The sequence below is a fragment of the Pholis gunnellus genome (assembly GCF_910591455.1).
Source record: "Pholis gunnellus genome assembly, chromosome: 14".
In the NCBI taxonomy this organism is placed as follows: domain Eukaryota; kingdom Metazoa; phylum Chordata; class Actinopteri; order Perciformes; family Pholidae; genus Pholis; species Pholis gunnellus.
In genome coordinates, this window is record NC_136541.1 from 9,732,567 (window position 1) to 9,760,366 (window position 27,800).

At 40.1% G+C, this 27,800-nt stretch overlaps 4 protein-coding genes across 9 annotated transcripts; 2 read left to right on the forward strand and 2 right to left on the reverse strand.

Moving 5' to 3' along the window:
- Positions 1 to 207: 207 nt before the first annotated feature.
- On the reverse strand, positions 208 to 1,712 carry LOC306706573 (transmembrane protein 14C-like; the record flags this gene model as incomplete). 4 transcript variants are annotated; one of them, XM_079173703.1, is made up of 5 exons in its annotated part: positions 1,658 to 1,712; positions 1,412 to 1,507; positions 813 to 914; positions 656 to 743; positions 208 to 457 (listed from the first exon to the last, which is right to left on the reverse strand). In XM_079173703.1, the coding sequence occupies exons 2-5, from the start codon at positions 1,485 to 1,487 to the stop codon at positions 400 to 402; spliced, it is 324 nt and encodes a 107-aa protein (XP_079029829.1). In that variant the 5' UTR covers positions 1,488 to 1,507; positions 1,658 to 1,712. The 4 variants fall into 4 exon arrangements, with proteins under 4 accessions (XP_079029829.1, XP_079029830.1, XP_079029831.1 ...); XM_079173704.1 differs by having other exon boundaries at positions 1,412 to 1,518; positions 1,658 to 1,707; XM_079173705.1 differs by having other exon boundaries at positions 1,412 to 1,510; positions 1,658 to 1,684.
- Positions 1,713 to 1,998: 286 nt separating this feature from the next.
- pak1ip1 (PAK1 interacting protein 1) lies at positions 1,999 to 5,536 on the reverse strand. Its single transcript, XM_079173499.1, has 10 exons — positions 5,249 to 5,536; positions 4,806 to 4,968; positions 4,045 to 4,165; positions 3,889 to 3,963; positions 3,743 to 3,795; positions 3,488 to 3,633; positions 3,246 to 3,343; positions 2,912 to 3,011; positions 2,454 to 2,583; positions 1,999 to 2,278 (listed from the first exon to the last, which is right to left on the reverse strand). Exons 1-10 carry the CDS (start codon positions 5,324 to 5,326, stop codon positions 2,166 to 2,168), a joined length of 1,077 nt encoding a protein of 358 aa, XP_079029625.1. The 5' UTR covers positions 5,327 to 5,536; the 3' UTR covers positions 1,999 to 2,165.
- Positions 5,537 to 6,433: 897 nt separating this feature from the next.
- On the forward strand, positions 6,434 to 11,661 carry LOC306706291 (uridylate-specific endoribonuclease C). Its single transcript, XM_079173303.1, has 7 exons — positions 6,434 to 6,484; positions 8,688 to 8,787; positions 8,927 to 9,038; positions 9,135 to 9,256; positions 10,510 to 10,622; positions 10,887 to 11,040; positions 11,132 to 11,661. The coding sequence occupies exons 1-7, from the start codon at positions 6,474 to 6,476 to the stop codon at positions 11,390 to 11,392; spliced, it is 873 nt and encodes a 290-aa protein (XP_079029429.1). The 5' UTR covers positions 6,434 to 6,473; the 3' UTR covers positions 11,393 to 11,661.
- A 764-nt stretch (positions 11,662 to 12,425) lies between these two features.
- Positions 12,426 to 26,395, forward strand: cc2d1b (coiled-coil and C2 domain containing 1B). Of its 3 annotated transcripts, none has more exons than XM_079172607.1 (26): positions 12,426 to 12,497; positions 12,764 to 12,895; positions 12,996 to 13,140; positions 13,578 to 13,681; positions 14,776 to 14,880; positions 15,359 to 15,505; positions 16,047 to 16,377; positions 16,659 to 16,777; positions 17,628 to 17,703; positions 18,028 to 18,108; positions 18,367 to 18,512; positions 18,808 to 18,880; positions 19,128 to 19,261; positions 19,335 to 19,464; positions 20,132 to 20,304; positions 20,728 to 20,853; positions 21,436 to 21,494; positions 21,866 to 21,982; positions 22,236 to 22,309; positions 22,606 to 22,664; positions 22,758 to 22,809; positions 23,006 to 23,105; positions 23,700 to 23,790; positions 23,869 to 23,991; positions 24,108 to 24,157; positions 24,402 to 26,395. In XM_079172607.1, exons 2-25 carry the CDS (start codon positions 12,833 to 12,835, stop codon positions 24,117 to 24,119), a joined length of 2,640 nt encoding a protein of 879 aa, XP_079028733.1. In that variant the 5' UTR covers positions 12,426 to 12,497; positions 12,764 to 12,832; the 3' UTR covers positions 24,120 to 24,157; positions 24,402 to 26,395. The 3 variants fall into 3 exon arrangements, with proteins under 3 accessions (XP_079028733.1, XP_079028735.1, XP_079028734.1); XM_079172609.1 differs by having other exon boundaries at positions 18,031 to 18,108; XM_079172608.1 differs by having other exon boundaries at positions 15,362 to 15,505.
- Positions 26,396 to 27,800: the final 1,405 nt, after the last annotated feature.

Consider the following 27,800-nt stretch of genomic DNA (forward strand, 5'->3'; position numbering starts at 1 on the left):
CTCATGGGTAAAGTTCCCACTGCAGCCAGGAAATACAGACTTCAGAGGAGAAGTGTTTCCTGCTGGTCTGTTGTTACATTTGCCATGCTATGAAATATTGTTCAGTGTTGCACTAGTGTCCCATAACTTCTAGGGTCGGTATTTTTTCTGAAATAATAGATTAGAAAAATGAAATAGTTCTTTTTTATTGAAGTGGGTGAATTTATTATTTTACAGCAGCTGATACATTTACAAACTAAAAACATCCAACTGTATAAAAATAGAGGGAAAAAAATCAGAACTTGACTGTAATAGAAAGTCACATTAAGGGAATGTTTGTGTATGTGGGAGCACAAATTATACATTTTACATGTAAAAAATATATTTTGATGTAAAAAATAAAGGTATATTAAGATATTTTCAAGATTTATGTGGTTTCTTTTGCATTCCAGCGATGATCTTCACCAGCATCAGTCCACTGAAAAGAGACATTTAAATCAGGAAACGGTTGAAAAAAGGACTGAAAAGTAAACGTTTCTTGTTTGTTCATTCTTGTTTGTCTCAGGTTTATTAAAGCAAATGTTAACAGTCTCCATGGTGCAGAATTTTGTAAATGGTTAATCCCAGAAACAGTCAGAGGAAAAGTAACATCTGAAAAGAAAGCCTTGTGTGTTACCTTAATAAAGTCATTAAACCAGCTGGCATGAACTTCCAGGAGTTGAGAAATCTCAGTCCCATCACCACAGCCAGAGTTCCCGAGGTGCCTGCAGGGAAACCGTGTTAGTGAAAGCTGCGTTTGGACCGTCACAGTTTACCAAACTAAACTTGCTCACCAAGTGAAAGCCAGACATTCTTGGGATTTTGAGATGCCAGATAAGCACCGACTGCAGCCAACAGGCCGAACAGCAGCCCTGCAGCCAGAGAGGTGATGCTGCCTGTGGAGGAACAACAGTTGGGTTTATTTTGAAATCAAGTGTTGAATTAAATGATGCATTTTACCATCTCTTTTATAGCAGCGCCACTAAACCTCCTAAATTATCATAAAGATGAATCCAAAACTGTTTCAACAAATACTGATTAATAAAGAAAATGATAAGCAGATGAATCCTTAAAAAAATAATCATTAGTTGCAGACCAATATAAAATAGTTCAAGATGAGCTCCACCTAAACCAGCAGTAAAATCCTGCTTTTAGATTAATGCATGAGTAATGATAATCTATAATATAATATAACAGTATATCAGTCATATGAGACTACTTTGCATGGAGTACTATTTTCCCGATCATAGTTAATACCTTTACAATGCAGATATTTCACTTATTACAGAGTATTTCTACAGCGTCGTATTAGGATCTGAATGACGTTACTTTCTCCACCTCTGTACAGTTAACTATTAAATATAAATAAAACATGTCTGTGCATCTCTCCTACCTGCTTTCACATAACCGATGATTCCCCCTGCTGACACCAGAACAGCATAGCTGAACCCAATCCAGTCTACAGCCATGTCGGGAAACCAGGAACTGTCTGCTGCAGAACTAAATCAGTTTATTATGAGGAATAGATTTACCAGCACGTGGTAAAGTGCCGGTTAGTCATGGCATCAAAGAATCTGCCAATCATGTTTAATATCAAAATATCACACATACTAAAAACAACCTAAAACATGAGCCTTACCTGAACTTAGGAACAACTTTAAGCGAGCACCGGTTTCCTACCTAGCAACTTCCGAATGTTCACCTAATTATCTCACTTCCGGCGTCATTTCAAAATAAAAATGCTAGGTTTTTTTTTCAGTTCTATTTTTAGTGAATAACTCGTTCATCTTCAACAGTGACAAAGAAAATAAAAAAGTGAAGCCTCATAACCTACTTATGCATATCTTGAATATATCCTTTAAAACATCCATTCAGCAGCTCTGCTGCATCACCGCTGTGTGTTAACTGTGAGTTAATGTGTTATATAGCATAAAATCAAAAGCAGTCTACGGATTATAAAACATTTTTTTTATTGTTGCCCATCTCATGTTCCATTGTCATTCCTCTTATACAGCAAAATATATTCACAACATCTGTTCTTTATGACCTCCGTGTGGCAACCACAAGAAGCACATGCATATGTGACCAAGTCAGTCCAGATATAAAACAGTCCACAAATGATAAAACAGATTGATTATTTGTCCATTTTATTTTCCACCGCCCTTCTTCTTCTTCTTTTTGGGCTTGCTCTCGTCTTCTAGAATTACTTCTTCTGCTGCAATTCGGACTCTCTTTGTCTTTGAAAGCTCCTGAATGAGTTCTGTGGACAGAAGCAAACAGATGTATCTGGAGTTCAGTAAGAGAAAGCTGAACCACCCACAGTGCATCGGAAATCAAAATACCTTAATATACCCTCTAATATCTAGAGCTCAAATCTCTTTCTTAATAAGACGATGCAGACGTGCAACGAGAGCGAGTGTTTGCGGGACAACTACCTTTAGATGTTGTTGCCTCAGCTGCAGGTTCCTCAGCGGTCTCCTGCACCAATGAAGGTCTCCACACAGCCAGGCACGTCAGTCGGGCTGTTGTGTTCACTTCCCCGAGGAGAGTGGGAGACTCCAGCTCCTGTTGGACAGTGCATTGCTAGATTAACCGCAGCTCGGCCGGTAACAACAGTGTTGTTTTGCTCAGCTTTGTTTTTATTCTTATAAAAAGCTTTTATATGTGTGAATTCTACTACTTATCTGATTATATATGAAAATCTTATTTGAGGTATTATTGCTTTTTAAAATAACTATTATTCTGCTTTGCAAAGTAGAATATGTCAACAGGTAATGATGCTAAGGGATATTGTATTTCAACACATAATCTGTAGCTGCAAATGTTGAATTTGGTTGAAGTTACAAGTAAATGGTTTACGCTCAATTGTTCATGAATAACACGAGAGACGTGCCTCTTTTAGATGGATTTTCCACATTTTGATGAATCCGTCGTTTGAAGCCGTTACCAGCACGCAGTAATCCTCCATCATGAAACTGTCAATCGCCTTCACTCTATAATCACAAAATAAAAGTTTCACTTTTCACCAATATGACATGAGATTAAAAAATAAACATGTCTGTGAGATGAAGATATTGTTAACAATAAAAAAGAAAACATCAGAAAGTTTCATGCATTTCATTCTTACAAAGACACGTCCAGTTCTCATCATCAGAAGTGTGTTTTTAAAAATGCAGCTCTCAAATAATCTGTAAAATAAAAAATAAAAAAAAACATTGTGAATTTACCTGGTTTCATGAGCCTTGAACTCACACACCCATTCCTCTTTACTCAGGTCACATAACCTCACAAATTCATCGTCTCCTGCGATGGCCAGGACGGAGTTCTGAAATACAAGCAGGATTATATTTATTTAAACTTAATCTAATGTTGCTTATTCCCGTCATATCTCGGTTCAAAAGCAGGTACTAATAATCTCAACCACAACAATCTCTATATGACATTTACATGTTCTAGTCAGAGAACTCACATTTAGGAACTTGATGGACGAGATCCTCTTGGTGTTTGTGACGGTTCCGATCACAGAGGCCGTCTCCAGGTCGTAGATGTTCACTTTGTCGTCCACCACAGCCACGTATTTATCCCCGTCTGGAGACCATCTGACAATGTGTGCATCTGTTGAAAGGGGTTTGGAGAAAAAGAAGATTGAAGTAATTTCAAACATACTAATATTATTAAAAGAACTTAAACATTTCTTAACTTCAGAATCCAAGGGGAGGCTTACTCTGCTTTATGTTTTTGATGAAGGCCGATCTTCCGTTAATTAGATTCCATGTTCTAAAAGGATTTAAAAAAAAAACAGTCATTTTTTATTCCCTGATAAATTAATTGTCTGCCACAAAGACTTTCCAGCAGAGCTGTGACTTTTACCTGAGAGTCTTATCCGTCCCAACTGAAAGTGCAAGTTTCCCGGACGGATGGACGGACAGCGATGTTACACGACCTCTGAGGAAAACAAGACAAAGTTATTTTCACTAACACAAACATGACCATCTCAGGGCTTCAGCTATCTCTCTGTGTGCTTACTGGTGAGCTCTGATGGATTTCAGACACTCCCACTTCTTTGTGCTCCACACACAAATGAGTCCATCCTCTCCTCCGCTCAGTAAATGAGACGTCCCATAAAACTCCAGGCAGGTGATGGTGCCTGTGAAATAGAAGGAAGTGAAGAGTCAGGTCTTCACTTTCTGTACACTTTTACAAAATGTTTGATGATATTTTATCTGTTGTTCCAGCAGTAAAGAATATGAATTAAGTCTGTGAAAATGTCTGGATAAATACGCTGTCATTCAGACCCTAACAGCCATTTATAACTGCAAATAGTGAGGCAAAATCTGTTTGATACAATACTTATACCACGAACTAGCAAAGTAGTCAGGAGAACATATCATGAGATAGTGGGAGAGAATATTAAAAAGCTACTGGTTTCCAATAAATAACAGGATTTCTAAACTAAGAAGCTGAAAAAGTCAGATAAACCACCCCAATTTAAAAAAATTTTTAAAAAGCACATCTGTATAATAACTCAATTCCTAGATCAAAGAGGACGCATGAGTAATTATGTCTATGTTGTTGTGACGTGTGTCAAAATCCCATAAAAAAAATGATATGTCAAGTTCACAAATATATGCAGCAGTTTTATCAAGAAATCTAATTTTTATACTAAATGTATTTTGTTGCGGTTACAAGAAAAAACAATCGTCTTTGCCTTTCTATCCATCCACACATCCTCCATCTCTACTGCACATACGCTGATGTCAAACAGAAGACGTATTGAAGACACTCACCGTCGTGATGCAGCAGAGCTCCGTGTTCGACCCTCTTCTTCATATCGTACAGCTGTATGGTCTCATCTTTGCTTCCCGTGACCACAAACCTCTCACTGGCTGCAGTAGCTGATATGGAGGCTGTGTGTGCGTGATGTGTGAAGTCCGCCTTGGCTGTCCACTCCTGCATGATGCACAAAAACACAACTAACTAATGGACTCTTTGTACTGAGCCTGGGGAGGAAATAAACGTAGCGTTTGCAAGATATGCCAGCTTTAAAAGCATGAAAAATCAGAGATTACACTGTCCATCATCACAGTAAACATGTGGTCATAGTATTAGCGTTTGCCCTGTATGACTTCCCATCAACCCCAGCGACAGTTTAGTTTACAAGAAGCCAGAGCAGACCATTCGTGGACATAAACGTTTAAACACAACCACAAAACAAGACAGTCCAACTTACTTTCTCATCAGTGTTGATTCGGTAACCAAAGGCTATCTGCTCGTAGCTTCCAGCAATCAGTCCCAGCACAGCTGCCATGCTGCCACTTGTAGCTACAGAGTGCTAAGCTAACAGGCTAGTTAGCTTTCTTTAAACCTCAGCTTTTTTTCTGTCACCAGATTTGGGCAACAGCTAATAACAGCTACAACGAGTCCAAGCAGGGACCTACACGAGAAACAACGTAAACAACGTGGGGAAGCTATCTCTACTAGTAATATCTACTAGCTATTTTTGCCAAAACAACGTGTGAAGCTGTTGCGCATGCGTAAAGTCGACTTCCTCCTGTCTGGTAAGTAGTGGTTTTCAGAATAAAAGCCGAGGTTTTTTTAGCGTCAATGTAATTATGTAAATACTTTTCACAATGTCACTTTTCAAGTATGTAGTACTTGCAATTCTCAAAATTGGAGAAGGATATGCATTGCCTAATTTTGAGCAGTTTCACAGACAATGTGGCAATTGAGGAGTTGAGACATTTAGAAAAAAATATGTAATGGTTAATGACAATAATAATGAGCCTGGTGTGTGCCTTCACAATAATTAGTAATATACATTTTTATGTGTTTGCATATAATAAATTGGTCATTTTGGGAAAAAAAGCTTTTACTTTTTTTACTTAAAATTTCATTTAAATTACATTAAAATAGATCAGAATACGCTTAAGATAATATGTACTCATATGTTTTTTAATTATTACATATTTGTGGGTTAATGGTTGGGAGTTTAGAGGTATAACTATCTATGTATAAATGATAAAACCCTTAATCCTCACCCTTGTTATAACAACACGTTTTTTATATCTTTAATAATTTAACAAGAAGACATTTCAGTCCAGAACAGCCACTGGCCTTAATAGCCTTACATTGATTAATTTGGATGCAGACATTTAAGACAAAACTCAGCCCAAGTGTTTTTCTATATTGCAATTACTAGGCGACATCTATGACAAGCACAATTTACTCACACACAGTAAGCCCACTGTACATTATTAATATGTACTAATACAACTACAGCATGGGGTCCGCCCTCGTCATGACAGAGGGGAGGGGCGCGGTCGTCTTCGGGGCTTGTCATTGGCTGGTTCTCTTTGGAAACGTCATGATTGACGCCTCAGATAACTGTCCGCACGAAACGTTTTTTTTGTTGAGAGGATTAGATATCAGAGTAACTTTTTCAACTGAACGGAGTCATGGCGAGGAGGTAAGCTTAAGTGAAAATAACAAATACATCAGAATGACTTGTATTTTAAAAGTTTTTTTTTAAATGTGCATTCTTTGTTATTTGCTGATTAATGACACTTTTAAACAATTCTCGACGCTTTATCAAGACAAAAATATTTGATGTAAACATCAGCCAAATTGTAACACAATATTTATCAGTGTCCTTTTTGATGTTAATGTGTGAAGTCTGTTTTGGTTTTATTTCTGCTTCAGACCAACAGCTGTTCTCAGTGCAGATTGCAGGTTTTGTACAGTGGATGTCTGGATGTTGCGCATTAGAGTTTGTGTTTGTTTGTATGTGAGAGATGCAGTGTCTGGTTGTGATTAGTGGGTTGAAATACACAACAGCACAAACAGGACTAGACTAGAAACAGACTCTGCAGCAATAAAAGTGTGTGGCTGTCCCCCTCGTGATATTCTCAACTGTAGTCAGGCTAAATCAGAAACAGAGAAGTTTCTGTATTAGTGTGAGCTCCTTCCTGTCATTTGCTTCTTTCTCAACTTGTTTTCCCCAATGACTCAAACATCTGCTGTTCTTTTATATGGCAGGAAGTGTCAGTGGTAAAACAGCATCTGAACGTTTTTTCATCTCATGTTACAACATACGATAAGAGCCAGTTGTAACTTTATGATGGAGATGGTTTTCCCAACTGGTCTGTCGGTATACAAATAACCCCCCCCCCCCCCCCCCCACACACACCAAAACATGTCCTTGGTAACAAATTAATAAGACATCAAAAGACCTCCAGCTGCTGCGGGCTGCTCTATTTAAAAATTGCAAATTAAAGCATGTGTAGGTGATTTTGCTCTCATCTGTCCGAGAGCTTGCAACATTGGCTGAGTTTTAATCTAAAGATGAGATGCACTAAGACTTTTATTAATATGCTTTAAAAGGAAAACAGGAACAAAATAGTCAATGTGCAAGATGACCTTTGAAATCTACAATACTCAATATGGTTCGACACATGTTTGAGTTGTTGCTTTTGATGAACACAAACGTTGGGATCAATTTGTTACTGCATTTGTTTGAAAAGGTAATTTCACCACACACAAAAACATTATTCCTCTTTCCTATTAGTGGTACTTAGTCTGGCAGATAGTCTGGTTTTATTTGCAGGGTTTTTGAGATTTCTGCTTCCTCAAATTCAAATCAAATCAAAACTTCCAACATGGACGCAGCTATGGGGAAACGTTTTTCTTTTGTGATTTGGGTGAACTGACCTATGACTTCCAAGCAATGTTATTATTATACTACATACACAGTACTTCATACATAAAACACGTGAAATAACAACCAAGAAACATGTCGAAAATCACAAGCTGCTCCTCAGTCACCGGAAGTTTGTCGTATTTGGCGGTTTTGGTATATTACTGCAACTTCCTGTTAACTTTAATCAAGCAACACATTTTTACAAGAGGGTAACGTGACGAGTAGGTCGTTTCCTAAACTGCACTATTTGATTGGTTTCACTGATGAATTCATCAGTCAGGGTAAAACAAGCGACCTCTTTCAAACTCATACTGGCTGTGAAACACAAACAAAGAAACAAACCTCTCCTTCATCATTAATTCCTCCCGTCCCAGGGTACAACGTGCAGCAGGACACTGAGTCACAGTAGCTGCTGTAGAGGAACAGCATTTGCTTTGGTAGATTTGCTCCACTCTAGTGTTGAACACCCGAGCCCCCCAGGGCTGTGTGATGATTGTTGATTTTAGAAAAAAGTAGGCAGAAATGCACACCTCTACATGAATGGAGCCGAGGTGGAGCAAGTTAGCAGCTTTAAGTTCCTGGGAATCAGCATCACAAACAACCTGAATAGTGATCACACATCACCATCCTGGTGAAGAAAGCTCATAAACGGCTGTATTTCTTAAGGAAACTTAAGAAGGAAAAAAAATTCCTGTGCCAAGTTCTTGTCAATTTTTACAAAGGAGCAATAGAAAGCAAGAGATATAGAAGTATCAGCTGCTGAACCACCAGACTTGTGCAACCCTGTTGTACAATAACAATAAAATAACCGCGTAACCTTGAATGTTTTAAAAAAAATCCTCGTTAGTTTGAGCAGATTCCAAAACATGCGTTTCAATGTCAGAAACTATTTTATTATATTGCACCATTTGTGTTTTGTTCTACCACTGCTACTCTACTTAATTCGCTGCATTTACTTTCTTTGCCTTTTCAGTCAAGAAGCCGATCAGGAGCTCACTGAGGTGCTAAACCAACTCTGGCGCCTGGATACCAACCGCCTCAAACCGGAGACTGATTACATCATTTCCCTACAGGTCAGTAAAAGTCTGGCTTCATCGCTTCTCTGCAATGCAAAACACTCAGAGATACATGTAAACCCCATGCAGTCAGTTGTCCTGCCTTTTGCAGCTACATGCTGATGTCTGTCTGTGTATTTGTGTGCGTTTTGCTCAGGGGAGGGCAGGTTACGTGGCTCAGGGCAGCAACTATGCCAGAGACCGGGCCAGGGCGCCGCTCTTTACATATGTCAACGAAGACAAACTCAAGGGCATCGAGACATATTTACGTAAGAAGCAGTTCATTATTCCCCACCCCCATTGCACTTCTTTTGCTAGAACCACCAACATTATTTAAACATGCGTGTGTTTTTTTTTAAATGCAGATTTCATCAACTTGCTGGACAACTACGAGTCGTCCACAGGTGTATCAGAGAAGGTGACGTCAGAGGAGCTTCAAGAGAACAGGCTCTTCATCGATTCCATGATGGAGACCGATGTCATGAAGGTGCAGTGGCTATGAGAGAGAGAAAGAGATTCCCTTCTTTAAGAACACATCCATTATCACAGTCAAACACACTGATCCTACACAGCAGCTGTTTACATCCTGAAACGCTGACAGTTTCGAGCTGCTTTTTACTGACCAGTTTGAGGTCTTCCACTCTGACACATTTTTATAATCATTTAGTTACAGACCAGATGAGTTCCCATAACAAGAAGCATATAATCTAAGAGTTTTTAGCATGATGGGAATTTTAAAGAAACTAAGCTGCAGCTGCACAAAATAGTTTACCTTCAATACTCCCATAACATATTGTATCACAATATAAAAATACCACACTGTAACTTTTTGTTTTACCAATGTGTATGTTAAAACCTTGACTTGATGTCTTTGGGAACGCAAAAAAGATGGAAACGACATCGTAAGAAAAGGCTACAAAAGCACTTTAAGTTCATGAGTGGTATTTGACATAAAAATGATTAACGGAGAAAAACTAGAAAACAGAAGCAAGTAAGGCGTCAGGATCTCCAAGGACAAAATAACAAACAAGATCCTACACTAGCTACAAGATAAAAACTCCATTATTCTACCGAGAACAAAAAGATAATACTAAACATAAATAAAACAAGGAAAAATACAGTAATAAAAGAAATGGCGGATAACCCTTACAAGACTAAACAAAGTCGCCATGACTAGAGAAAACTAAATACCAAGGTTTTAGCAGAGCTGTGTCAAGTTTCACCAGTTGACCTCTAACACAGACCAGCAGCAGACAGCTCAAGGGCCCAAAGGGACAAGAACACGGACTCTGGGAGCAGATATGCAGCTCCACTGATTGTTGAACGAGGTCCAGGTGTGATCAGGCCCTCGGGTGTGGGCGATCTGAGACGGTTCTGTTCTAACAAGAGTCTATATGTTTAGGATATGTTTTTATGCAATTTACTTATAATAAGAGTTTCAAGTCAAAAGTGTTGCTGGTTAACAAAACAATCTCAAAACAAAGTCAGTCTGCTAGTGATTCTAGAAGGAATTAGTGGTTATGGATGTACATGGCACTTTTAGGACTTTTCCTCCATATCTGCTTCAAAGTTTGAAACACTTTAACTATTTCCGAGGTCAAGATTGAACTTTCAGTCTCAGACATAATACAGACAGCTTTAGCCTGACCAACTATCTTTATCATCATGCATGCTCTATTTTCTTATACTGTTCTTTGATCTTAGCTTGACATGTCATCATATTTGTATTTTCTTTATTAGTGCGCTCACAAGTATCTGGTCAGGAAGGGGCAGTCGCCATCAGACCCTGGGCAGTTCAAGAGACAGCTGTATGACATCTGGTTCCGCCTCTACCACAGGGACAGGAGTGGAGGGTGAGTTTCACAATAACAGCAGGGGGAGCTACTGTAATGAAGGAAGACACGATGCTGGAGGTTTTGAGCACAGGTTTATTCATCTACAGCAGGGAAGGCCAAACTTTTTTGACTGTGGGCCATATACAGAATAATATAAAAAGGCATGGGCCAAACAATAGCAAATATGTAGTTTTCAACCAGTTCACTGCAAGAAAACAGTGTTTCTACAGTAGTTTATTGTATCAACCAATCTTTGAAATATGTTGTCGTTTTTTATTACAGAGAGGATTCCTGTGGGTTTGAACATGTGTTTGTGGGAGAAACCAAGTACGGCCAGGAGATCATGGGTCTTCACAACTGGGTCCAGTTCTACCTGCAGGAAAAACACGACCATGTTGACTACAAAGGCTACAAAGCAAGAGACAGGAAAGATACAGTAAGAAAACACTGTGTCCTCATGTGGATTATGAAGCATCTGAACACACTGAGCAGAAAATAAATGAGCTTTCTTCGTCGTTGTTTTCCAGCCTGATGAAGATGACCATGTCCTGAACCTGCAGTTCAGCTGGAAAGGTTTGGTGAAGCCGATTGGTGGCTGCTTCGTTGGTGTGAGTCCAGAGTTCGAGGTGGCTCTGTTCACCATCATCTTCCTCATGTCGACTCAGAAGATGACGTCCGTGGTGGTGAAAGTGGACGAGTACGTGCTGGAGCTGGTCGTCTATCGGCACGGACGATCCATCGGCACGTCCTACCCCAAACTGCTCAGCAGCAACCACAACGATTTGTAATATCACTCCACCCAAGCGGTCAGATATTGTGTAAACATTTACATTTTCAACTATTTGTGTGACGCTTTCATTCCTTTACAGTATAAACCTATAAGATAAGTCTGGATCAGGTTCTCTTTGCACTAAACGTCAGGCTTAAACTGTCTATAGTGAGTTTTCAGCCTAAACCACCTGATCTGGACTGATATCATGGAAGGAGTATATCTTATCACAATCATTTATCTGTTTGGTTCTGCACTATTATGGCGTAAATAAAAGTCTTTATCTACAAAGAAGTTGTGACATTTTTATTCTCCCCTGTTTGTGAAATAAGACCAGATGGTTCTCAAGATTTAGAGAAATGAAACTTGAGAAGTGGTTTGACTCTCTTTTTAAGATATAAAATGTAACAATTTAGCACAAAAACAGCTAACTGAGGCAATGCTGCCAAATATGCTTGATGCAGCTTTATTATTGTACTTTTAAAAGATAAAAAATAAGCCATGGATCTGAGCATGAAGACAGAAATTCTGAGATGTCTTTTATTATTTAATATTTTAATCAAAGATTAGTTTCTTTTTTTACTATCTGAATTCTGACTTAATTCTGAGAGTACATTTAGTATGATAATTCTTAGATGTCAAAAACAATCTTTCATACTGACAGAAAAATATATCCTGCTGATGAAATATACATTTCATATTGTTTATTTGTGCTAATTAATTGTACTTATACAGTTAGATGTCTATACTGTATAGAAATTACACAATTTTTGTATATGGAAGATTTAAAGTTTTTAATTTGCTGTGTTTTTAACTTTTAACAAGAATATGCATATGACAACACATTGAATCGTGAGATTACTGTAATAGATTAAACCAGAACGATGGAATTTATTTCACAGCTATGGGTTTATTTTTTACTTATATTTATTATGCATTTCATTCATTCAATTCAGTGGAGGTCAGGCCTGCTTTCGCCTCGCGGTTATTTCTGAGAACTGTACCTTTAAAATGAGCATTGGACAATCCCTCGCTTTGCGCATGCGTACTCAAACAAATCATGTCAAACCACAGAAATGAAACTGTTCCTGTGAAACCAACCTGAGGATGTGCTGAACGAGCAGGTAAAGACAACCGCGCGTTTAAAGCTGGATACACTTCTCCTAGATGTTTAGTAACAGTAGTCTTGTATCTTATAAACTAACTTTTCCTGTTAGAGGCGACAAACCTGGTCAGCTAACAGTTAGCCACGCGGCTAACGTAGCCGTCAGTTAGGCAGCTCGTTACCACTGTTTGGGAGCCACCTGACAACCGCTCACATGACTCAAATGACTGCTGTCCGAGACATTGCGACAGGAAGAAGATCATTTCAGTGTGTTTCTGTTTGCAGTTTGGGGATCGCTGGAGTGTCATTTAAGGGGCAGCAAGCCACAACAACAACAACATCAACAACAACATCATGTTTGGTAAAAAGAAGAGAGCACCGCAGCCCAGAGGCCAGGGCGCTGCTGCAGCCAAGCAGGTAACAACAACAACAACAACAACAGCACTGAAGGTGTTTATTGTCATGTTTTCTCTTGACAACAGCTGGGTGAAGTTGATCTCGTGCTTCGTGGTTGCAGATGGGTCTGTTTGTAGACCTGGACCCGGAGGAGATGATGATGGGCATGGAGGGGAATGTGGACGACCCGGACTTGGAGGCGGAACTCGCCGCTATTACTGGCAATAAAGCTGCGGCCGGAGGGAGAGCCAAGCAGAAGGGGAAAAGTGAGTTCAGTGGTAATGATTAAAAGTACTGTAGACAAGCCCTCTTAATAGTGAAGGGTACAAACACATCGGGATAGGATACGGGGCCAGACCTGTATCCTGTCTCGAGGGTGTTGGATGGAGTTGAGGTCAGGAATCTGCACAAGCCAAACAAGTTCTCCTACTCCAAACCGTTTCCTTATGGACCCATCTCTGTGCAGCTGTGAAAAGGGGAAAGGCCCTTCCTCAAACATGTAGTGTGTGTGTGTGTGTGTGTGTGTGCTCCTGCAACAACAACAACGTGACCAAGTACTCTTTCTCCATATTTATCATCCTGGGAAAGTGTTTATGCTCTTTAGGCCCTATTTCCATTTGCATTATTACATCCTTGTGTAATATATGTTGTCGATCTCACCCACAAACCCAGTGGGATTCATGGCATTGTGTTTGTGTCGCAGGCCCGCTGCCCATGGAAGACATCGCCAAAATGGCTGACGAGTGTATGAAAGATGTCGATGACGATGACGATGACAGTGACCTGGAAGACGACGAAGATCTATTGGTTGGTTTTGTGTTTTATTATCTCTGCTCTCATGCCAGGGTTTGTGGCTGCCATTTACCAGACACACGTTTTAGATACACTGGAATCAATACAAGTAGCTGTACAAACCCAATGCAGTCATCCAACAACCAACAGTAGAGCCATCACTGTGAGCCTGTATATGGTGGATACCCAAGTATAGTAGAGTTATTGATGTGAAATAACAAAGTACTCTATGTTGTAAACACAGTGGTACAGAGTTACTTTATGTTGCAACAGCAGAACAAATATAGACTTATTTTAAATACTTTGCATCTTTTTATCTCGGCTTTTTATTTTATTGGGTCACCAAACAACCATTTTCACACAGAGGGAGAATATCATGTCTTAGAATCTTTGGTATCCTAAAATGTTCATGAATTTTCCACTACATTGGTTCATGTAAGGACGCAGTTTGAGTAGTTACAATCATCCCCAGAGCAATCCCAGTGTCAACATATTTCATTTATGACGGCGTGGTGGAGGAGACCAGGAAGCTAGTGCAACGATCTGAGGACTCAAGTCCTTTTAATTCTTGATGAACTGAATTGTTAAAGTGATCTTGTAGCCATAAAGATGATAATTCAACAAAGATATGGGCCAATTTATTCAGGCACTGATCCTCTTTCCAACCGAGTTAAACAACTGGAGCAGACCCAGCTCTTTTTCATTGCAAAGTTGAGCTTGACAGAGGCAGGTGTACATGTTTGATCAGCTGTGATGACCATCAGAGGTCCACCTTATGACCCATAAACCGGAGGAAATACAAAACCCAACCTCACCTGGTAGGCGTGTATGTAAAATACTGCTGAATAAATGCCTGTGCAAATACCACAGTAACTATGGTAATACTTCCAACATTCCAGTTTAATCAGTCTGTTAATTGTTGTTTATTCATTGATTTGAATGGCCTTCATTTCATCTGCACATTTTGGTTCACAGTTCACTTTCATTGGTCAAACAGCTGCATGTCTTTCCGAATAGAAAACTTGTCTCACACTCCCGTAGTCCAGCCTTGCATGCAAACAATCTGAGTTGGCTGTTGATCAGTTGCTGTGTTTTTTTTTTCCCATCAGGCAGAGCTACAGGAAGTGGTGGGTGAGGAGGAAGCTGAGGATGTCGTACCTGTTTCCTCTGCCACCGCTTCTCAAGCTGAAACACCAGAGTCGCCAGTGACGCAGGTACAATAAACGTTGCTGCCTGTATCTTGACACCAGCAGCCACCAAAATACGTGTCGAAGCTTAAGCTGTCGTCAGGCACAGGAAAGGGCTGACGTACTGTCCTCCTCGCTCTCTGCTGCTTTACATAATTAGCTGCTTCTTTTGATCTTAAACCCCCTCAGCTAGTTCAAACAATAGTTGCTTACTTAATAATGTGACCAGTAGAATAGATGCACTTGAGATTTACGCTTCCCACTCTTTCTAGTAAGTATGTGCATTCCTGTAACACATTTCCTTATATACTTGTAATACTTTGTGTGCAGTATTTTAAACCAGTGATTATTATAGCTATGTTGAAATTTGACTCCCTCTTTTTATTTATCTGTGGTAAACACTTTCTCAACACCCAGTTCTGAGTAATGTATTGACCTTTAGCCTAGATTTACCAGCTGTTCTCAGACCACTGTTGACAGTACCTGCCTGTTGTTTTTGGTGAAGCAGCAGGATGTGAAGGTCTCCTCAGCAGCTCCGGGCAGCCTGCAGCACACCCTGGAGGAGAGAGTTTTCATGTACAAGGCGGCCTTGCAAAACGCCAAAACTGCAGGCGAGACCTCCAAAGTCAGGAGATACGAGCGCGGCCTGAAGGTGAGCAAAACTACGGTCGGATGACACGTTCTGTGGTCACGGTGCAGAATTACATTTTACAGTATTGTCTTATGAATCATTGTTTGAATATGGGATGAATTATTACATTTCCAGATGTCACAAAACGTTTTCACCGGATTTGTTGGTACAAGTTTCTAATAACTGGCTTATAAATTGTAACCCATGACTTTATTATGGTGACTAAATACTTTGCCTATGCTTTATCAGTGGACGGTCATTAACAGGTATCTAATATTTATATATTTACACATGTTCAGGGGTCTCTCACTCTCTAATTAGCCATCAATTCTGCATTTTTACATGTTGAAAAGTCATTAATAACGGATTTTAATAATGCCGATAATCAAGTTTAAAATGTTAATACGGTGTTCATCATCTATAAAGCATTAGTAAATGATTAACTAGCATTAATAAAGCCAATGGTTACAGTTTAATAAAGGTTGTCTCGCTAGAAGGTGGGACCGATTCGTTGTATGAATTAACATATACAAATGCAGATTGTTATTGTTGCTCTATACAGACTCTGGAGTCGATGTTGGCGGCTATTAAAAAAGGGAGACCCGTGAACGAGGCGGAGATCCCTCCTCCTGTTGCCACTGGAGCCCCGAGTGCCGCCTCTCGGCCCGCTGTTCCCCATCGACCAGCTCCCCCCGTACCCTCGCCGTCTGAACCCCCTCCTTCAGATCAGCAGGGGGAGTCAGAGGCCACGCCTGCCGCACCAGAGATCCTCACCCCCAGCAGTGAAGAGGAGCAGTCGTCCTCTGCCACCCTGCCCGCTCTGAGCACCGTCCCATCTCCAGAGGAGCAGACGGAGGAAGCTGCCGTCCAGCCTCAGACCAGTCCCACAGATGGTCCGTGTGAGATGGATTACACAAAGTTACATCAGTGAACATATAGGATATTAGAGAAAGTATACATTCAGCTCAACCCCAATTCATTGTTTGGCCCTCAATTTGAGACTAGCTGGTTAAATATTGGTGCATTACTTTAAATAATCATCTGATTCCTCGTAACGTATTCCAGCACACTTTTCATCCAGTACGCCTCCACGTTGTGAGCTTCTTGACAGAGAGTGAGTGTGAGCCTTTCACTGTGTCATTTGTCCTGCGTGTCTGTCCTCGTGAATCCACAGCGAACGAGTCGACCAAGACGTTGCTTTTGGAGAGGCAGAAAGAATACAAGATGGCAGCTCTGAGAGCCAAGAAGCAGGGAGATGTGGAGCAAGCCCGGCTTTACTTCAAGACCAGCAAGGTGAGTAGAGAGACCACGACACTGAGTCTTTTGTTTCACACCAAGACAGTGTCTCACGTGCAGGAATTTGTATCAGCGGTGTTTTGAATAAATTTGAATCCCTTTTTCAAATTCAAATTTATACACAACACTGCTGGTATACATTTATTTTCTTGGTTTTCTGTGTTGTGTGCCAGTGTTTTACTCACAGTGAATCATTTAGTTTTCACATGGTTTTAACATTACTGTGTGGGGGAAATGTGCTCAATAGATGACAAGTAGACTCATGTGTTACCTGACAACTTCCTTGTAGAATCTGTCGGATATTCTGTTTTGTTTTTGAAATTTCAAGATAAAAAAATGTATTTATTTTGAGCCAAATAAAATGGTTTCAATGATTTTTACAAACTTATGCAGGCAACCAGTATGGAATTCTTGACCACATACAATAATCACTATAGTCTTTCACTTGTTAATTATATAAAATATATAGTTGCTGAGCTACAACTGTTAATAAAGTGAAACTCATTTCTTGATCCTGTCTTTCATGTCTCTATTTTTCACTACAAGCTAAATACAAAATACAGCCTTGTGTCTGCTGCTGCAACTGTAAGCAAGCATCCAAACTATTTAGCTCTGCAGAGCAGGTTTCTGCTGCAGGAATGTAGCAGCAGCTGCATTTGTGACAACAGACGAACTGTTTCGTTTTTTAACCTGATGCTTGCTAAAGAAAAATAAATTGTGCGCTCTGTTGTCTGGGCCTGTTGCAGGATTTCCCCTCTCAAGAATGTGAAACATGCCAACAATGTGGAAGTAGACAAAGGCCATCATTATGTTTGAGAGTTTGGGTTTGCGGTATTTTGTGTTGCAGAGGTTCGATGCGGCGATTGAGGCGTTGGATAAGGGACAAGCAGTTGACCTGGGTGGCCTTCCTCCGTCTCCACAGGGTGAGCAGCACTGGTATCACGTGAGAGAGTGGAGAAAAGAAATCACCCAAAGAAAACATTCATTTTAGATCCTAAATCCTAAATACGAATAGAAGCAGGTTGCATGTTGTGAAACTGCAGAACAATAATTATTTGAAATGTTTTGTTTTTAACACAAGCCCTTGATTATATTTTTTAAAAAAGTTAAGAGAAGTAAAGAAATATGTCTAGAAACCCAACATTTCACCACATGTATTGAAACAAGTCAGTCGTTTCTCTGCGCAGAAAGCTGTTGTATCTGCTTCTGTGTGTTTGCATTTATCCCGTGTTGTTGTTGTATTTCAGCAGGTGGAGGCTCTGCTCCAGTGAGGGACACTCCCTCAAGGCAAAACATAGATGTCACCCAACTGGTTACAGCTGCTCCAGGTAGTAATATCATCGCCGCATGTATTCCCTTTGCTTGTGTTGCTGCAGTGGCTCAAGTTTCTTTTTTAACCAGTTCTGCACTTCAAAGAGAAGAGAACACACGGCTCTTCTGCTCTATTTTACACACACACATCAGTACAAGGGAATCAAAACGACTTTTTGACGACCAACCAAATCACCTCCACAGTTTTGAGTCAAATTCTTAGTCTACTTTATTTATTTCTGAAGTCAATACTGAGAAAACGTTGTTGCCCTCAGCTGCCCCCCCATCATCAGCCCCTTCGGCTCCCAAAGACGTGCTGGAGGCTCTCGAGCAGAGACGAGCCAAGTATGTGGAGGCGTCCAATCAGGCCAAAGCCGGTGGAGACGACCGCAAGGCCCGGATGCACGACCGCATCGCCAAGGTACAAGGAGAGACTCTCCTCCTGATGTTTCTACATTGACAGAACTCTACTGCTGATACCGAGTTTCTGTTGTACACGATTATCTGTAATATAGAATAATAATGGTATGATAATATATGTGGGTCTGAATAAAGAAAACCAGTACAGGCATTACCAGGAATGGACAAAACAGTATTGGCACCATTCCTAAAAGCGCTACACTTCTTGCACTACGGCAACAGATCGTTCCTCCTTTTACCTCATGACAGCAGTGTTTTAAAGATATTAAAGATATTCAACTTCTCTCCTCCTGCAGCAATACCAGAGTGCCATCCGAGCTCACAAAGCAGGAAAAGAGGTCAACTTTGAGGAGCTGCCGGTTCCCCCTGGTGAGATTCTTTCGGCATTAGTCATTTTTTTAGAGTTGAATGTAATTTACATATCATTTTATGGTTCCACAAAAATTCATTTGAATTTTTGTTTCTGGTTTTGTAGTCCCGGGGTGGGACTTTGTACTGTATCACTATAACAGCTGTCAGTGAGTCAGTACTCGACCAAAAGAGTACATCTAGAACGTCGCGTTTCAGAACTGTAATGCCAGTTTAAATGACAAATTAAATTAGTTTTATTATTCAGGTTTTCCACCTATCCCGGGCCAGAAGGAGACCGGAGCGGAGCAGGGATTCATCGCTGCTCTGGAGGCAGCAGATAAGCTTTCCTCCACTGATGATGCCGAAATGGCGAATGAAGAAGAAGATGAGGAGGAAGAGGTGGGCTATCAGCAGCACTTTATATATTTTGTATAAAACCTTTTATTGATGCTGTGTTTTGTGTTTGTTGCAGTCGAAGCCAGCAGCTCCAGAAGAGCCAAAGAAGCTCATGTTAGACGTCCCGACTGCAGGGCAAGGACGGAAGAAGACTCCGTCAGCGTCACCCGACGGAACGGCCACCAGGGAAGGACTTTCACCATCAGGTCCGTCCGCAAAAGGAAACTTGTCCTGAAGCAGGTCACAGAAGTCTCTTTAATTTCTGTGCCCATGAAAATCATTAGAAGGAGTTCAAGGGATTGTAACTCCGGAGCAGTAAATGTTGACTGAAAGTAGTTCTGTGACGTAAGATCGGACAAAATCAACAAAACTCTACACTTCACTCACCCTCAGGTGTTAGTTTATTAGTTTTAATATAAAAGAAAACAAATAACACACCAATTAGCATGACTGAAATGAACAATAAGAAATGCACACACACAACAATACTTATTCGAGCGGCAAAGATTAGTTAATTAATGGATTAGTCGATTGTTTTTTAAGCAAGAAATTCAAATATTCTCTGATTCCAGCTTCTCAAAAGTGATGATTTGTGGTCAGATGTGAGCGTAAATTGTATAAGAGCATAAAGCAAATTGGAATTGACAGCTTAATTAATAATGAATATAACTATTAGTTACAGAACAAAAGCACCAGACATGCAGGTTCTTCCACCTGCAGCCATGCTGCAAATGACCTTATTTTCATTACTGTGTAACAAAGAAAGAAAGACGACATTAACTGTTCATATGAAGCACCTCTGCAGAGATAAACCTGATCCCCACTAATGTATAAAAACATTCGCTTCACTTTCTGTCTTTCTTCGTCCTCCAGCGGCTCAGCAGCTTGAGTTTCTGGAGGGCAGGAAGAAGCAGTACATGAAGGCGGCTCTGCAGGCGAAGCAGAAAAACGACATGGAGCAGGCCAAGATCTTCCTCCGCACCGCCAAGGGCTTCGAACCCATGATCGAGGCTGCACGCAGCGGCAGGACTGTGGACATCAGTGCGGTGAGCAGACGGGCAATTTACTCTGCAAATGAATCCATTAATGATTTACCTAGATGGTGTTAGAAATAGCTCTTATTCTGTCTGAACAAAATGACCTTTGATGAGAGTATTATGATTCTTGTGACTTGTGTTCAGTAGCTAAGAACGTCATATGATAATTTGTCGTATGTCATAAAAAAAACGATGTTTACAAAGTCATAGTATGTCATAAAATATTCTAGTTGTAGTATATCATAAAGAGTGATTAACACGTAATTAAAAGGTAATGAACAGTCCTACAGTAGTATAGTATTAGTTATAAAAATATCAGATAGTATGTCATGAGAAATGTCATATAGAAAGTCATAGTATCGTCTGTCAACATTTACAGATGTTCATGTCTGATGTGAACACATGGCTGACCGTCCGTTCTGTTTCCTGTAGGTGCCGTCGCCCCCTGGTGACGAAGACGAGGACTTCATCCTGGTTCATCACAGCGACGTGCAGATCTCAGAGAAGGCAGAGCAGCTTTACACACAGCTGGCCAAGATCCTCAAAGAGCAGTACGAGGTAAAGTGACCGATTAGCTCATGGTTGAATTTGGATGAATGTACATTTCTCAAATCACCAAATTCATGTAACTTTTTCCAAAATAAAAAGGTTGATTCCAAAGTGTGAAGTATTCTAGAGCATCATGTTGAGTTAGTGCAGGGTGATAATAAGACGGATGTTTATCATCTTCATGGGTTAATCTGATCATTTTAAGAAACTAGCAATACAAACAGAGATTACATGGTGATAAAATATGGATTATATCAACAATGTAACATATTTATATTAATAACAACAGAACTCTCAGATACTGATGTCAAGTCTCATTACATTTTATTTTGTTAATGTATTTACCTTTTTAATTTAGTAGTACCTGAGTAGACTTCATCATATTCAGGTTTCCCATCGACCAGAAGACACTTTAATCTCTCCACAATCCAAACATTTCAGCTCTCTGATATTTATGTATTTTAAGTTTCCAAAATCATTTCTGATCTCAAACAAAGATTTAGCTTTTCTACTCCGTCTCGCTGCTCCGCACTGTTCTTATTCATTTTCCTTGGAGGTATCTGACGTCTGTTGTTTTTCCTCTTTTGTTAGAAATGTATGACTCACTCCAAGCAGTTCACTCACCTGGGCAACGTCACCGAAACAACAAAGTAAGCTTCCTGTGCAACTATTTACATTAACAATAAGACGGTTTATCTACTGGGATTAAATGGATTATCCACTCTCTAAAATGATTCAATTATACAGTCTATCAAATGTAAAAACAAATCGATTATTTATTTAAATCACACAGTGAACTACAACAGAAGGATGTTATAAAGTCCCCACGTAGAGTCGACTGATGTGTGTGTGTGTGTGTGTGTGTGTGTGTGTGTGTGTGTGTGTGTGTGTGTGTGTGTGTGTGTGTGTGTGTGTGTGTGTGTGTGTGTGTGTGTGTGTGTGTGTGTGTGTGTGTGTGTGTGTGTGTCTGTGTGTGTGTGTGTGTGTGTGTGTGTGTGTGTGTGTGTCTGTGTGTCTCTAGGTTTGAGAAGATGGCGGAGAGTTGTAAGAAGAGTCTGGAGGTGCTGAAGCTGGCTCAGTCCAGAGGTCTGCCTCCTCCTAAACATCACTTTGAGGAGAGATCATTTCACACTGTCAGGTAGGTGTTTTACTGCAAAGATTTATTTTAATGAATAGAAGCTTGCAGTGCCCGGGTGTAAAGTCAAAGATGCCTTGTTTAGATATTTAAAATGTTTAAATATATACACTCCTTGGCCACTTTATTAAATTCACCGAAGCAATTTGAAGCATTTCTGACTTTACTCAGTTTATATTTATAGTGGACGCCAAATAAATAAATCCCTCATCTATTTATCTTTCTTTCCTTGGTTCCTTCTTACTCTTCCTTTCAGGATATTTCCAGACCTGAGCAGCACCGACATGGTCGTTGTCATCGTCAAAGGGATGAATCTTCCTGCTCCTAGTGGTAAAAACTAAAACATTAATCAACCAGGCTTCATATACTGTACAGCAAGTCCACATGACGTCTGCAAATACTGAAATAAATGGCTCTGAAAACACTTAAAAAGATTAAAGACTTATAGTAAGTCAACAGTTATTTTCATTATGTATTATAGTTTCAAGTGACACTAAAAAGTCTTAAATACAAGTTGCTGAGACTTTTAGCTTTATGTCATTTTGGCCGTCTGTAATTAACCAAAACCTTTTGCAAAAGCTCGTACTGGTCGACGCTTTGTCGTAAACTTTCTCTTTCTCCTTCAGGAATTCAAACAAACGATCTGGATGCGTACGTGAAGTTCGACTTCCCCTACCCCAGCGCGGTAAGACACTCAGACTTCATATCGTTTTTTGTTCTCATTCAAACAGGTGACTTCTCTCCTTAAAGTGTTTGGTTTGTGTGTTGTTGTCACCAGGAGCAGCCGCAGAAGCACAAAACAGCTGTCATCAAGAACACAAACTCCCCAGGTGAGACGTGAAGAACATCGCTGTAGATGTGTGTGGGGTTCATATATTTGTATCGACGACGAGGATCTGCTGCGGTGATATTTAAATAAAAACAAATATATATTGAGAATCACAATCAGGTTTTCAGTAGGTTTTCACATACTTCGTGTATCTCTATGTAAAGTTTTGTTTCTTCTGTGATCTCTTTCAAACTAAGAATACAACCAGAGCTTCACTCTGTCAATCAATCGGAACCACCGCGGCTTCAGGAGGGTGGTGACGTCTAAAGGCCTCAAGCTGGAGCTGCTGCACAAAGGGTGAGTCACACACAGCTGCTCCCGCCGCAGGGAATCGACCTCACGCAGCTTCAGTTTGGTGATCCGCCGCTGCAGCTGGTCGCTGTTTTTCTCTAAATCTGTGGCTCAAATCTCAGAAGTGGAAGCTTCGGTGAAATGAACTGTGAAGGTTCACATCGTAACGATTATCACTATGTTGATATGTTAGAATATTTGCTTAAATTGCATACAAAAAAAAGGATCACATCAGCACATCCCGTTAAAGTAGAACTATTTATTTGTGATTTTTACCAAAACAAACCCCAAAATGTTCTTTTACAGCATGTTTTGGTACAATTGAACTTTTCAATGTTTATTTAGACATAAGAACCCTGAAATATTAATGTTAAAAATGTTTAGCCCTTGCTGTGATTTCATTTTTCTACTGGAGTGGAAGGAAAGAATAGGGAAAAACACAATATATAACTATAAGTAATACAATATAGCAGCGGTGTGTCAGCCAGCTGTAAGGTAGTTTCACACATTTTAGTTGAGGGACTAGAAACATGTAATTTATGTAAGTAGCTAAAAAACCCAGCCGTGTGTTGTTCAGTGACGCCGTGTTTCGTCTCGCAGCGGTTTCTTGCGGAGCGACAAGCCGATCGGGACGGCCCACCTAAAGCTGGAGAAGCTGGAGTCCCAGAGTGAAATCAGGGAGATCGTAGAGGTGAGTTAGATCAAAGACAACACGAAAGCTGATTGAGAGGAGGAGCTCTACTTAAGACGCTCGTGTCTCTGTCGTCAGGTGATGGACGGTCGCAAAGCCACGGGCGGTCGTGTTGAGGTTAAGATCCGGCTGCGGGAGCCTCTGAGCGGACAGGACACGCAGAAGAGCACCGAGCGCTGGCTGGTGATCGACCCGTCACAGGTAACGTGAGACAAACGCTGTTAATACTGTTGTGTTTGCAGCAACGTCATCTCAAAATACACACCTGAGATTGTGTAAAGAAAACCGTCTGATGTTGGTTCTTTTTATCTCAAAAGGTTGTCGTTTAGATGCTGCTGCAAGATTAAAGAGGCTTCACAAGATAAAGGTAGTTGTCGTCTGAATTGAATGAAAATGAAGTGACATGTTTGACACAGCAAAGATTTGAATGTCTCTGAACAGAGCCAGGCTAGCTGTTTCCAGTCTTTGTGCTAAGCTAAGATAAGCGGCTGCTGGCTGATCATCTAACTCTTGACATTCAAGCCTTTTTACTATTCTCTTAAATGTAGGTGTCAGGATGCATTTGGGTGTATTTGATTCATCTGACTGATAACAAATGGTTTATCTTGCAGAGTAAAGGCCCTCAATCAGAAACACTTGGAGGAGGACAGAGTTTGGGATGCGATGAGGACGGTCTGTTCTTCAGTCTGACCTACGCGGGTCTTCGACTTAAAACCTTTGCACATTTGCGAGACACGAGAGCTCCTTTTCACACAGCGGTCCACCAGGAGGAGACGCGGAGCTGCTTTAGGGCCGGCCAGCGTGTCCGTCTTCAGTCCGACACCAGCCGACGGACATTTACTTGTTGTCTAAACCGACGGTCTCGTCCCTGGTGGTTAGCACACGCTGAAGAGACTGAAGAGCCTCCTTGAGGACAACAAGGCAGCGTGTCCTCCGCGTCGCGCTAACCATGACTTAAGTTAATATCTATATCACAGAATGTGTACATATTCCTCATGTTATTACAGCTCTGGTATCTAGAACTGCACCTATGCACTAATACCAAAGTAATCACTGTTGCTGTAAAATCCTGCATATTTGAAATTTGCCATCAGCAGCCAAACCTGTTACGATGACGCCAGAGTTTAACTTGTGACGGGACTGTTTTCACCCCCCCCCCCGACACATTTCATCTGGTTTTCAGTGTGAGAACGAAGGCAGACGCAGAAGCTCTGAGATGTTTTTAAAGGAGTAAGCCAAGTAATGATGATGATGATGCTGTACAAGGTACGGTGATATGATTATGCTGAAGACCACACTCCCTTTTTGTTTTTGGCACCTTTCACTTTGATTAGTAAGTCCTCTCGACTGCGGTCACTAAACTGCTCTCACTGATCTGTGGCTTTAGCTATGTTACATGTATATCTGTCTGTTTTACACTGAACAGGACACATCTGAGTTTAGCTCATCTTTAATGGTTAGTGTCTGAAAGGCTCAATATTAATTGAGCTTAAGGAAAACACCCATTATTACACATACATTATAAGATGGTAATATTTTTTAAGTAAACATGATTGGATGACTAAACTCTGATGGTATCCTGTACATATTTTACTTAAAGGAATAGTTTAAAAGCACTTGTTTTCTTGCAGAGAGTTGGATGAGAAGCTCGATACCGTTCATGTTCATGTGCTGAATATGAAGCTAGATCCGTCTGGCGCTCAATACACACACACATATATATATAACTACACATCCAAAGCTCACTATTTAACAAGAGTCCTGTAAGTGATTAAAGTTTGGACTCCGCCATGCTTCCAGTGTTTATAAGCTAATCACCTCCTGACTTGTTCTGTATTTAACACACGAACATGAGGTATCAGTATCATCGAACTCTTCCCCAAAATGTGTAGAACTACTTTTTACTGCTATGCAACAGCCTCTGAGTCTTGGGATGATTATTATTATTATTATTTTTAAAGGGCCAGTTCACCCAAATTACAAGACGACTTTCTATTTTCTTATCTGCTGCGGTTTGAATAACTGGAAAACGAAGTTGAAAGTTGATTTTTTTTTTTTTTAACCTTAGAAATAGTTTAAAGGAAAACAATGAACTTCCAATCTCAACTTTAATGGACAATAAGTGTTCAAAGTGAACATTAACCGATTGGATTAGAGAAAGAGCTGGAGAACAGCTACTAGATGGAGCTCGCAGTGAGAGCTGTTTGAGTGAACTGACCCTTTACTGCAGCATTGTAATAAATGATAATTCAGAAGCCATAAACTGAGTCAACATTAACACCATTTTCCAACTGGTTGACCTCAAAACTGTCGACATTATTTAGTGAGACGACACTGGTCACAACATTTCAGTTTCTCTTTACAGAGAAAACATCCTCGATTAATGCAACCTGAAGTTCACCATAAAAATAATGAAAACAAGGTTACCCATCATTTTATTTTGTTAAAACATGTTTACAGAGATCGATGATGTCATGCTGTTTGTATTTACAGAACGATAACCTCTGTAATAATAATAATCTGTAAAACTGAATCAAGGCTTCATTTTGTTTTTAATTCTGGATTCATTTGCCTGTCCTGCTTAAAAATATACCAATTAAAATGATCTTGTTTTGCATTGTCACGTATTTTTCTTTGAGTAAAAAAATAAAATCTGATTTCGCAATAAAACTTTTGAAGAACCTGAATAAAAAAAAAAGGCAGAAACTAAACACTCATTTTAATTTTCTATAAGTTTTTATTTTACATATACTACAGTTTTTCGATGAAGACCACTTTGACATGTAAAGGAAAGGAGGACAGGGTTTTTGGCTTTTCAAACTTTTTGACTGTTTATTTTAAAAAAAAGGAAAGAAAATTATTTTTAACAAAACCCAGACAATGACTGAACTGAATGAGTGGATCTTCTAAAGATATAACCGTTAAAATGCAAAGTTGATTTGCTCTCTTCATCGATTAGAGCTGGTTTGCATGCAGTGTTACAGGTTCGGATCTAAACATCTTACAACTGAAAATAAAAAAATGCTACTTTTTCAGTCAAACATAAATTGCACCTTTTTGCTTTTGGATTTAGGACATATTGCACACGTCAGATAATGCCAAAATAAAACGTAACAGGAAGTCAGAAGAATAAAGCCTCACGTCTCCTCTTCATTGATGCTAGTTTATAAAAACAGAAGTGATGAACGTCACCCAGTGAAGACACAGTGATTGAGATACACCAGCTCTGGTACGATCACAGTAAGAAACCCGCAGCTGGTCACCTGTCGACCTCTCATTCGGTCCTAACCGATTATGAATCGGCTTCACCAACAATGCTTTGCTACAGTGGCTCCTAAAATACTTTTAAGGATTGAGTAACGAACACAGAACAGCTACAGGTCTAATGTAGAAGCATCGGCTCGTCTGCAGGTTTTCGTGTGATTGTCTGATTTACAGTTGTGATGAGATTGATGTTCACGTACTGTAGTAACAGCTCTCTCTCTCTCTGTGTGTGTGTGCAGCCCCTTCTGGTTTTACATCAGCATGATTAAAGATGGAGAATGATTACTGTACAGAGTATTTTTTTTGTTGACATGACGGGGTGGTTTTTGGTGATTAGTCTAGCCAGAAACAAAAGCACACTTTTACAGATTTGAACAGAAACAGGAGGAATACATTCTTATCATTATTTCCAGGTCCATGTTGCTGAAGGAGACGGATGCACTAAAACAGTTGAGGCCTTTTTTTTCTTGTCGATCGACAGGGTTCCTCTGAGCAGGTCTGGAGCAGGATGTTCATGATTTCAGGGCTTTGGAGGGACGATTAAAAGTTGCAGGAAATGTGAGATGAAATACATTCAGCTTCAGGTCGATCAAACTCGTTTCTGCAGGAACCCTGGATCTTTACAAACACTCAACTTTTCTGCCGTTGGGGGAAAAAACAAAAACAAAAACCATGAGTCTTCCAGGACACGGCGGCAACCCAGACGCTCGCGCTCTCTCTCCTGTGGATGGCTTAGAATCCAGTGC